This window comes from Myotis yumanensis, unplaced genomic scaffold (assembly GCF_028538775.1).
Source record: "Myotis yumanensis isolate MYYU_CA2020_CCGP unplaced genomic scaffold, mMyoYum1.0.hap1 SCAF_8, whole genome shotgun sequence".
NCBI lineage: Eukaryota > Metazoa > Chordata > Mammalia > Chiroptera > Vespertilionidae > Myotis > Myotis yumanensis.
This window is the reverse complement of record NW_027223759.1, coordinates 50726657-50738957: the sequence shown is the minus strand read 5'-3', so window position 1 is coordinate 50738957 and position 12301 is coordinate 50726657. Positions and strand designations below refer to the sequence as shown.

At 43.2% G+C, this 12301-nt stretch overlaps 1 protein-coding gene and 1 long non-coding RNA gene across 6 annotated transcripts in view; one reads left to right on the top strand and one right to left on the bottom strand.

The window, feature by feature from the left end:
- Positions 1–7533, bottom strand: part of COBLL1 (cordon-bleu WH2 repeat protein like 1) — a 146374-nt gene extending 138841 nt beyond the window's left edge. For all 5 annotated transcript variants that reach the window (XM_070422846.1, XM_070422848.1, XM_070422847.1 and 2 more), the window contains exons 1-2: positions 7454–7533; positions 6676–6790 (exon numbers count right to left, since the gene is read on the bottom strand). In XM_070422846.1, coding sequence (XP_070278947.1) covers positions 6676–6790; positions 7454–7463 — 125 coding nt within the window. In that variant the 5' untranslated portion in view covers positions 7464–7533. The remainder of the gene's footprint in view (positions 1–6675; positions 6791–7453) is intronic.
- Positions 6084–9408, top strand: LOC139015276 (uncharacterized). The gene is made up of 2 exons (XR_011472429.1): positions 6084–6359; positions 9251–9408. It is a non-coding gene; the product is annotated as an uncharacterized lncRNA (long non-coding RNA).
- The last annotated feature ends 2893 nt before the right edge of the window (positions 9409–12301 follow it).

Below are 12301 nucleotides of genomic sequence, written 5' to 3'. Positions count from 1 at the left end.
TGGCATACACAATATGCAAATGAGCAGGTATGGCTGAATGCCAATAAAACTATTTACAAAACAGGTAGAGGATTAGAGATTAATATCCAGAATATATAAACTCAAAAACCAAAAAAGCAAACAACAGATTAATAGGCAAAGGACTTAAATAAACATTACTTAAAAGAAGATATATGAATAGACAAAAGCATGAAATGATGCTCAAAATCACTAACCATTTGGGAAATGCAAATCAAAACTACATTCACACTCATTAGGATGGCCACTATAAAAAAAAAAACACAAAAAAAAACAGATAATGATGTGGGTTGGCGAGGATGTAGAAAACCTGAAACCCTTGTGATTGTTGTTGGGATTATAAAAATGCTACAGCTACATGGAAAACAGTATGGTGGGCCTCAAAAAATTAAAAATGAAATGAGCAGATGATCCAGGAATTCTGCTTCTGGATATATACCCAAAATAATTAAAAGCAAGTTCTCAAAGAGATATTTGTACAGCCATGTTCCTAGCAGCATTATTCATAATAGCCAAAATATGGAAGCAACCCAAGTGCCCAATGACAGATGAATGGATAAGCAAAAATGTGATATATACATGCAATGGGATATTATTATTCAGCCTTAACAAGGAAGGAAATTTTGATATATGATACAACAACGTGGATGCATCTTGAGGACAAAATGTTAAGTGAAATAAGCCAATCACAAAAAAGACAAAATCTTTCTGATTCCATTTATATGAGGTACCTAGCGTGGTCAAATTCACAGATACAGAAAGTTAGAATGATGATTTCCAGGGTTGGGGGAAGAGGAACATGGGAGTTTTGTTTAATAGATATAGAGTTTTAGTTTTACAAGATGAAAAGAGTTATGGAGGTAAATGATGGTGATGATTTCACAATAATATGACTGTACTTAATACCACTGTACTGTAGATTTAAAAATGGTTAAGATAGTAAATTTTATGTAATATGTATTTGACCACATTTAAAAAATATTTGAAGAAAAGAAAAAAAAATACATATAGAGGACCCATTTTGACACAATTTGCTGGGCTATAGTTTGCTGACCAGCAACTTAGGCTATTACATTCTAAATATAATGTTTTAAAGTTAGCATCAAAGTACCGTTTCTATACATATATTATGTTCCTTTCTTTCCCTCTGCATTTACAAAAAATTTTAGTATAGCCCTCAATATCAGAAATCAATCTACTAGTACCTAGAAAAACATGTTTTACATAAAATAAGGGCTCACAAGTTATGACTAATTAATTAAATAAAAGCAGTAGTCTCAAAAACATGAAGCTTGTCACTTATTATTATATAAATAAACCTGGCATTTCAATAATAAAGTAAGGTCATAATGTTATTCAATTACCCTCTAACACATTCAGAGGAAATTAGACTTTAAAGAAAAAGTCTAGCATTGTCTTAATAAACATTTTCACTTTTCTTATTTGCCAATCAAAAATCCTACTTTTGAAATTACACTGCAAATGACTTTAGTAGTTGCCTCGTGGCAAAAATATGTACAGATTGTCATATGACAAAAGAAGACTGTCAGTTTACTGAGTTAAATTAAATCATCCCAAGCACACGAAAATGTTAATCATGATCCTGAAGACATAAGCCAAATATTTAAGTTCTTTTTAAATGCTGAGCACTGGATTTCTTTTGCATCAGAATTTTTGGGAGTTTTTAAATAATAAAATATAAACATGATTTAAAGAAATTAAGACAAGGCATTCATAAAACCACTTTACGTTAAAATATTCTTTCTTAAAAATATTTTTTTATTTATTTTATTTTATTTTATTTATTTTTGTTAATCATCACCCTAAGATATTTTAGCAATGACTTTTTTTTTTTAGGGAGAGTGGAAGAGAGGGAAAGACAAAGAGAAACATCGATGTGAGAGAAACACATTGATTGGCTGCCTCCTGCAGGCCGGGGAGAGCTTGCAACCAAGGTATGTGCCTTTGACCAGAATGGAACCCGTGACCATTTGGTCCACAGGCCTACCCTCTATGCACTGAGCCAAACAGGCTAGGGCTATTTTTATTTACTTTTAGAGAGGAAGAGAGAGAGATAGAAACAATAATAATAAGAGAGGATCATTGATGGGCTGCCTCCTGCATGCCTCCTACTGAGGTTCAAGCTGGAAACCTGGGCATGTGCTCTGACCAGGAATTGAATCGTCACCTGCTGGTTCATAGGTTGTCGCTCAACCACTAAGCAACACTGGCCAGGCAATACAAATATTCTTTAGCCATTCGGTATAATCCATGGTAGCAAAAATACTGGGTGACAACAGGCCTAGTGATGAAGAGCATAAGCTTGGGGATCAGACCTTGTTTCTATTACTCTTTCATCCCTTAGAGTTGTGTGGCCTTGAGTATCTTAAGCAATCTGAGCCTCGGTTTCCACAATTGAAACGTGGAGTTAATATACTTCCTCAAAATGGAGTAGCAAATTTTTTAAAAACAGCAATACTATAAAGCACCTAAATGCAGCTTTAATTTTGAAGCTGAAAGGCAAAATAAAGCTGAAATTTGTGATCTTGAGTTCTCCATTCCCTTTTACTAGTATAGCTTCATCTCCATCATGCCTGTTGATATTTACTTCACCAAAGATCCTCAGATGTGGTTGCATATGAGAATCACCTGAGCAGCATTTAAAACCTCTCCATGCCCTTGTCCCAGCCCAGCCAAAATCAGAATAGATAGGATTGTGAGAGTATGGTTATTAGTATTAAAGGTCCTCAGGTAACTCTCATGTTGAAACCTCAGCTAAGGCATTCAACTTCTAAGTAGTCAATAAATGTTAGCTACCAAGAACTCAGTTTACATAATCAGTGAATTTTAGAACCAGTAATATCCTATATAATAAAGAGGTACATGCAAATTAACCCTCACACCCTCACAAGATGGCTGCCTACGACCAGGCCGGCAGGGAGGTTAGTGATGGACTACCAAATGACTGAACAATCAGGCTGCATGGGGCGACCAGGCTGGCAGGGTGTTAGTGAGGGACAACCAAACAACTGAACAGCAGGCTGCGTGGGGCGACCAGGCCAGTGGGGGGGCTGTGAGGGGTGACCAGGCTGGCAGAGGGGGGCGGTTGGGAGTGTCCAGGCTGGCAGGGGGGCAGTTGGGGGTGATTAGGCTAGTAGGGGGGGCAGTGAGGGGTGACTAGGCCGGCAGGGAGGGCAGTTGGGGGCAACCAGGTCGGCGAGGGAGGGGGGGGCAGTTAGGGGCAACCAGGCTGGAAGAGGGAGGCAGTTGGGGGCAACCTGGCTGGCAGTGGGGGGCAGTTAGGGGCGACCAGGCCAGCATGCAGAGGCAGTGAGGGGCGATCAGGCAGGCAAGCAGGTGAGTGATTAGGAGCCAGTGGTCCAGGATTGTGAGAGGGATGTCCGACTGCCGGTTTAGGCCCAACCCAGGGGATGGGGCCTAAACCGTCAGTCAGACATCCGTCAAGGGGTCCCAGATTGGAGAGGATGCAGGCTGGGCTGAGGGGTAAACCCACCACTCCCATGAACGAATTTCATGCAATGGGCTTCTAGTATCCACATAAAAACTAAAGAAAGCATCTGCTGTTAAATCACTCCTTAATGTTTATATCCACCACCTTCAATTAACTGCCTAAGTCCAAAGCTGAAAAATTATAAAGTAGTACACTTTTTTTTCTCACTGACCATTCTTGAGAATTTGTTTCAGAATCAAAACATTAAGGTCCCTTGCCCTGGCTGATGGTGCTCAATGGTTAGAGCGTCAGTCTGTGCAATTGTGCACTGGAGGGTCAATTTCTGGTCAAGGGCACTTACCTGGGTTATAGGTCCAATCCCTTCCTGGTCCAGGCTCCTATGGGAGGCAACCAATTGGTATGTCCCCATCACATAGATTTTTTTTCTCTCTCATCTCTCTTTGTCCCTCTCCCCACTCTATTCCACTCTCTCTAAAATCAATGGAAAAAATATCCTCACTTCTCGGGTATTAAAAAACAAACAAACAAAAAGATACATTAAGGTTCCTCAAAGCAAGGTCAACTACATGTTGACATTTAAATTTCAAAGAGGTTTATTTTATTTTATTATTTTTAAGCATATCTACACGGGCAAGTAAAAAACACAAGCACTAGTAGCTCTAAAGCTAAGGTACCCAAGATGACTTTTTGAAATTTAAATGTATAATATTGTGTTTAGAAAAAGATTAACAGCAATTAATGCAATGAACTAGGCAACTAGTCCTGTTTTCCTTGGTATTGCCACTAATTTGCTAGGAGACTTTTGCAAAGTCACTCAGTGTCTCTGGGCTTCAGATTGTCATTTATAAAATATAGAATTGCATTAAATTTCTTTAAAATGACCTGTTACAACAATGTAAGGCATGGAAAATTACAGAGAAATTCTACAGAGCAGTAATATACATGATTAAGGATTAAACTAGCACTAGTCCTTGTAGGCTATTAGAGTAATGAGTCATGATTTAAGTAGTTTTATAGCAAGGAATTTACTTCTTAAACCTAATGATTTATTATAACATATTGACTGAGCTTGCTCCCTGCCACTTCCAAAATACCTATACCTAGGATATTATTTTTCACAGTTAAAACCTTTTAAATGTCTTGGGTTTTTAAGAAAACAACAAAAGCAATACTGAATGCTGAATGTTCAATAAATACCATGTAACAGGCACTTGGGATATGCCAAGGGACAAGATAGATAAGTAAAAGAAGACAAAGTAGAGAAGTCTTTTTTTGTTAATACTTTTCAGATACTGATAACTTTTCTGAATAGAATAATGTAAGATAAAATGATACAGTGGGGTGCTTTTAGATATATTGAAGCATTATTCCAGATGTCGCTCTTTAAATTAGGAGAGGGCAAAATTCCTTGAAAGTATTTTCTTCATATTTGAGAAATTAGATAAAAGTTTTGTGTATTCTTCTAAACAAAGAACTTATTAATTAAACCTTTAAATTCTCAAAAGTAAAATCTTAAGTATCTTAACTATAGCCATGCTTATCACTAGAAAATTCTTACCATTCCTTCATCTCAGAGCCATCTGATCTCATCTATTTTACTCAAAAGTATTAATTGATTTCTGAACATCCATAAGTATATTTAGTGTAAGTGCATATGCTGGGTTCTTTTTTCAGTACTTTAACCTATCCATTTTCAAATCCACCAGTTTAATTATATCTTATTTTATGGTTCCTTACTACATCTCAGTATTCCTGAAATATGTGTCAGCTTCAATTTATATAACTCTGCAGCTCCATTGAGAGGCTCATGCTATGATTATTAATATCTTTCTATCAATGTATTTCTTTACCCATAGATCCTAATGTGAGAATATGTGGAAGAATACATGATAATATCTAAACAACAGAGAAAAATATGGTGAAAGAATAGAAATGGAAGTCAACAGTAGTACGGCTACTTGCAAAGGGAAGAAGATAAGCCTTTGGAACAAAATAAAAGAATTAATTCATGCACTACGTAAGCATTATGCTAAATATCTTTTCTATTAGTCATGTTGCTTTGAGACTTTCCCATGTTTCCTCTAGACAACTGCCAATGCTCGCACGGTCTCTGATGAATAAACATGCTGTGACTTGCTTCTACGGAAACGTCTGTCATGCCCCAGGGAAAAAATGACTTCTCTACTCTTAAGTCAGGAAAATTGCACACTCTCATTCGCAGGTTACAAAGTCGATTTTTCCTTTCATGTTTCTTTCCTGGGATGTTTCTATTCTTTTTAGGGCATTTCTGCGTTCAGCGTATCAGAACAAAAAAAAAAAATCTGAGTCGGGGGAACACTTGTAGGAAAAAGTTACACCGCATCAGAGGGGTGTCCCACTTCAGAAGCTCGAAGAGCACCCGCGGTAAGCCTTCCCTGCTTACCAAGACGATTGGGTCCCCCCAATCTCTTGCGGAACTACCTGTTCTCATTACTGTTTACCCAAACGCTTAGCAAGGTGATATTAGCATATCTGGCAGGAAGGCATGCTTCATTTAACATTAACTCACCATGTGACAGCCCCTTCACCTCCAATCTCTCCTCAAACACGTGAGGATACGAAGAAAAGTATGGTTGTTTGCAGTCTGACTCCGCGCTAGGCTTTGGCACCAGTAATTGGTCACAGGCACACACACCCCCAATCAGAGGCGCGCACCCCGCCCGGTCCCGGAACTGTCAAGCGGGCTGACAGCTGGCACACCATCCGGGGGCCCTCCAACCGCTCGCAGAGGGCCCCCTCCTTAGTCACCTTGACATGGCTCACCTGCCTGGGCCTCCGCTCCGGTCCAAGGAAACTTTTTCCTCCTTCCCAGGAAGGAGCTCAGTTACAGGTATCGCCCGCCGCCCTCCCAGAGCCCCAACAAGGGGCCCTTTGTTACCATTTGTGCTCCCGGACTCCTCGCCCCGTCCCTGGCATCCAGCTGCTCTTCAGCAGCCCCGAGCAGCCCCGGGAGGAAAGCCATGAAAAACTAGCCGGGCCCCCACCCCGGGCGGCCTCCGAGGAGGCCGGAGGAAGCAGCCTCCCCGGCCGCGTGCGTGTTGGCCGGAGTCAGGCCGCCGGCCGAGCGGCGAGGCGCCGGCCAGGTGAACGCGCGGAGCCCCTCTGCCCTCGCCCTCCCCGCGAGCGGCGGCGCGGCACCCGCTTACCCGGCGGCGGCGGGCGCTGTCGGCACCGCCGGGGCGTCCTGCGCGCTCGGGGCTCGGCCGTCCATCACCCTGCGGACCGCTGCGCGGGCTCCGGCTCCCAGGCGGCGCGTCACGGCTGGAGGGGGAGAGGCCCGCGGTCAGGGCGGGACGCGCGCCTTCCCAGGCCCGAGGGAGGCTGGCGGCGCGTCGGGAGCCCGCCCGAGCCGCCCCTGCCCGGCCCGCCCGCCTCCGAGGGGAGTGCGCTTCCACCTGCGGGCCCGGCTCCCCGCCCGCGGGCGCCCGGAGCCGCGGCGGCGGGAGGAGGTGCTGCAGCCCCCGCCCCTGGGTGGACTAGGGAGCCATTTGGCGCCTCTCGGGGAGGGAGAGCAGCCCGAGGCTGGAAGGAGGAGGAGCGGGGCAAGGGGCAAGGCGCGCGGGCTCGCCGCCACGCCTGCAGCGCACCCCCGGGCGGACAGACTCCACGCCCGGCACGGAGAGAAGTTGGGAGGGCGCTTTTCTCCTTCCCACCCAGGGCTCCTCCTTTCTGTTCCGAAGGAGACCGCGGCTCGCCTATTCTCTCCCGCGGCTCCCGGCCCCGCTCTTCCCTCCCCTGGGCCGGGCGCTGGCAGTTCGGGGCTCCAGCCGGGACTCGAAGGCAGAGAGAGCCGCAGCTTCCAGAGGCTCAGCCCGCGCGGGCCGGGCCGGGCCGGGCCGGGGCAGCGCCTCCCCCAGCCCCGCGGGCGGGTGGCCGGGCGCTCGCTGGGCGCCGCGGAGCCGCTCCCCAAACCGGCTCACTCACCCTGCCCCATGTCCCTGCCCGGAGCCCGGGAGCTCGCCGCCACCTCCGCCGGACGGCCACCCAGAAGTGGCGGCCAGGCTCCCAGGCATCGGAGCGAGAGAGGCAGCGAGCCGGAGCGAGAAACGGGGCGGGGATGGACCGGGACAGAGTTGGAACTTCCTTCTCCCGGGGCTCTGGGGGCTTTGGGGTCCAGCTGGGAAAGGCGAGTGGAAAGGAAGCTCCCAAGCGGGGTGTTCCCATTCCCACCGCTAGGGCGTCGCCTAGGAAAACTCGGCGCGCCCTGGGCGGACAGGTAGGGCGGCAGGGACCGGACCTGCCCGGTGAGGACCCCAGGGGAGGATCCCGGCGACTGCGCAGATTCGTAAACACACAGCACAGGGCCTGCAGCTGGCCCTCCCTGAGGTCTGATCTTCCAAGTCCAGGGTGTTATTTTTGTTGTTTTTCAACCTGACCTCTAAGATTGCTGTCCTGTTGAAAGCATACCTGTGACACTGTGACCTATCTAATGGTGGCAGGATTAAGCTTGCCCAATCTTCAGGGGCATCTTTCTTTCCTCCTTTCTTTTCGCCTGTACCTGCTGTGGCATGAGGATTGGACAATAATATGTCTGAAGACAATCTATAAATTAAGAATCAAATGATAGATCTTATTCACCTCTTGGAAAAGCGGAATAAAGGGACCACAGATGCGGCTGCGCGCTTGTTTGTAAGGTTTAGTTCCCACGTGAATGCTCTTTAGATGACTCTTTACACCTGATAAACAGGTACACTCGCATATCTTTATATGATCGTAAGTGTCCATTGTTGCATTGTGCAAGCCATTTTTGATGGGTCCAAAAACTTGCTTTCAAAAAAATAACGTGAAATTAACTAAGGAATTAACTTTAAACTACAGTTTAAAAATAAACATTTAAACAAATTGCTGTAGAGAGGTTAGGTGAAAGAGTATCCTATAAGAGGCCTCTAATGTGGTATTAGCATCAAGTAACACATCTGTGTCAGCCATTTAACCCCGGGATAACATTTGGTAGGTGGGAAAAATTAAATTAATATTTAAAATCAATGCTGGACTAAATGCTCCTTTAGTTATTCATTATTGTAGCAACAAAAAAAATGGCTGAAACTAAGTAACATATTAAATACCAAGTAATATGCCATTTGTCTATTATAGTCAGTCAGTAATTATTCCTTCCTATGCAGAATATATTCCTTTCAGTGTATCTTTACATAAAATGTGGTTTGTTTAGATTACAATATTAGAACCATAGGGGGGAAAAAGTTGTGTTTTAATAGTTTACCTAATATTGATCAAATCAGTTCATTTCAATGTATGTGGCTTTTAGTCTTCCAAACAAACTCAGGTTAAACAATTTCATGAATCATTTATGACTCTAAATGACTAGTTGCTTGCACAGAAAATAATGCAAACATTGAGTAACAGTGAAACTACTTAACGTCTGTAACTTTCAATCACAAGATCAAGATTAAACTTTAATTGGTTTCAACCTTGATTTATGACATGCTAGTAGTATTGTTGACTGTATTAATTTAATCTGAAACATAATACACTTTCCTAACATTTCATACTACTGAAGGCATTTTCAGCGCTCTCCAATTTTTCCTGTCCTCTTTCTGGTTTTATGGATAGGGGAGGTTTACACTCCTCACCCCACTGAAATTAGCTTTAGCAGTGTAACTTGTTTTTGTAGATAATGTGAGCAGACATGAAATGTTTCATGTCCTGGTGGAATCACTTAAGGGTCAGTGCTTGACTCTATGCTCTTTTCCCTGGCTGCAGCAATCATGGAAGTGCATCTTAAGAAGGAGGCGGCATAGAACTGAAGGATCCCGGAATGCTAAATTATTACCCTGCGCAACTGCCCAGGAGAGTCCCAGGACCTACAACAGAATCTGCATAAGCAAGAAATAAACTTGTGTTGGGTTAAGCTGCTAAAATACTGAAGTGGCTGTTGCCCATCATTGCGTAGCCTACCTCATGAACACAGTATTCCCCCCTTATCCGAGGTTGTGCTTTGTGGTTCCAGTTTCCCATGGCCAATGACAACCAGGAAATGTTAAACAGAAAAATTCTAGAAATAAACAACAAGCTTTAAATTAACTATATTATGAATAGTGTGATGAAATCTCCAGAATCCAGCTCTATCCCACTCAGACATGAATCACCTCCTTGACCAGTGTCTCCACGCTGTATAAGCTCCCCATCCTGTGGTCATGCTGTAGCCATCTCAATCAGAGTGTGGCAGTGGTTGTGTTCAAGTAACCCTTGTTTTACTGAATAATGGCCCCAAAGCATAAGAGAAAAGTATCTTCAAATTCTATTAAAGAAAAGTGATGCTGGCAATTCGTATATGCCAAAGAAAACCAGTAAAGTGTTTCCTTTAAGTGAAAAGGTAAGAAAAAATAGTCTATATAGAGTTTGGTTCTATCTTCAGTTTCAGGCATTCGCTGGGAATTGTGAAATGTATTCCCTATGGATAAGGGGGAACTACAGCACAACCATATCAGTTTTAAACTCTGAATTCCCCAACTCCATAAGAACTATTTATGACAATCAGTGACCCTTTATTTGTAATGTTCTAAAACATGGTTTTCCATCTGGCAAGCATAAGGCTACTTTCCTCTCAATATATTTTGATTTGGATTAAGTATTGCCTCATAGCTCCAGGCATGATTCTTAAGCAGGTTATAAAATTTGCAATCTCAATGCTATAGAACCGGCTGAGCTATTGCTAACACTATTTCAACACCCAAGAGTTTCCTTCCAATTTTTCTGAAAGATCTCACCTTTTTAAACAATGTTACAGGGAGTTGAAGAATTTAAGAAGTTGGTTGAACGTGTTAATGGTAGTTTCAGAATACAATTCTTCCATTAGTGAATTACGTGTTTCATTTGAAGTTGGCTACAGGAGTCTAACAAAAAACAATAAATTGCCTAGTTATTCCAGCATCAACATGTCTTTCAAAGTCAAATCAATTCAGTGAAGTGAGTCATTTTACAATGATCATAGTTTTATTTGTGGGAAATTATAATCCCATATTTGAAGGAAAATTTGGAAAATAATTTTGTAATTTTTAGTTTCATCATCAGTAAGAAGGTGATAAATTAGTATAATATTCTATGGTGCAAGGTTTGAATTATGAATACATATAACAATTGTACTCTATTAAAAAAAATTCTAACTGTAACAGATACTTATTATACAATGTTATCTCTGAGAAACACTTTGGAGGTTGTCTGTTCAAATTATCCATTCCATGTATTAGAAAACTGAGACGTATAAATAGGATTGTCAGATTTAGTAAATAAAACTACATCATACCCAGTTAAATTTGAATCTCAGATAAACAATGAATACTTTTTTGGCATAGGTATGTACCATGTAATGTTTAATTGCCCCCATGGCTGCTTCGCTTCCCACGCCCAGTTCAGATCGGGACCCAGGTAAAGACAGAGACTGGCCGACAGCAGCTGCCCTCTCACTGCAACAGGACTTGTTTCCCATTTCTACCTTGGACCACAGGGAAAGGGCAGCTGAAGGAAAGGGCTGTGTCAGGATGCTGCCTTCTTCCCTTTCTTCTCCCTCTTTTTTCTAAACACTTCCATGCCTTGTAGTTCTTTTGCTTTCTCTTCTTTTTCTCTCTACTACCCTCCATCTCCGCCTCCTCCTCCTCCTCCCCGGTATCATCCATATTGGCATATTGACCGACACAGAGGGCACAGCTGACTCCTCCCCAGACACCTGACACCACCATCAAGCATGGCCCTGCCCTGATGGACCCTTTGATGTAGCCCTTCAACTCGCTGACGCTTCTGCTTCCGGAAGCCCTTCGCCAATGACGCCCGCCCGCTAGCCAGATCAACAAGGACAACCAAACCACCGACTTGAGGACAGCTGAAATCCCTTGACTGAAGAGGCCAGCAACCTTCTACAGGAACAAGGCTCCTTGTGCACTACATCCACTATGTTTATAGCTTTGCTCACTATCATTGCTTGTCAGTCTTCTTCTGAGTCTTAAACAACCCAATCCGAGAGGTGGTCGCTGATTTACATGCGCTATCATTTAAAAAATAAAAAAGGGGGAATTTTCTGGAAGCCGGTCCATCCTTGCTGCTTGACACAGTCGCTGCAGGGAAGAAACATCTGCACAGCATATGTTTCAAGGGACCTGGCGTATATGGCATACTGTTCTTAATATCTTTGCTCCCCTTCTTGGTGCTATGTGTTTTAACCAAGGTCACCTCTCCGAGAAAGGTTGTTTCCCCAGGTAGGGATTTTTCCCTGACTTAGGGAGGGAATAAAACCCCTTAACTAAGTGCCAGGCGGGTAGTTAATCACTTTAACTACGAACAATCACGCTTAAGCTACATAATCTTTACTCCCTGGAATGGAGATAAGAAACGCCCTAACCTTTGGAATAGAAATTGACAGGATTAAAATCAACTGGTATAAATACAGATGTAACAAGACAGTAAGACACAGAACCTGGCTGGAGATCCTGGCTAGAGAACCTGACTAGGCTGCTGATCAACTGAATGCTGTCTCCATGTCATTCCTTCTTCGCCGACTCTGTCCACACCTTTGGGAACCCCTGGACCTGCTGGGGCTGGACCCCAACATTTAATTATACTAAAAATTATTTGTTGTGTATCTGAAATTCAAATTTAACTGGGCATGCTGTATTTTATCTGGCAACTTTACTCACAGAGGATAATTCTTTTTAAAGGGCATGCAGCTAACTATGTGCTGATGCAGGAATAGAATCAGAACAATGTAGTGTTTACAGATCATCCAAGAGATTAAGTCCTATGGTAGCATGTTTTAGAAAA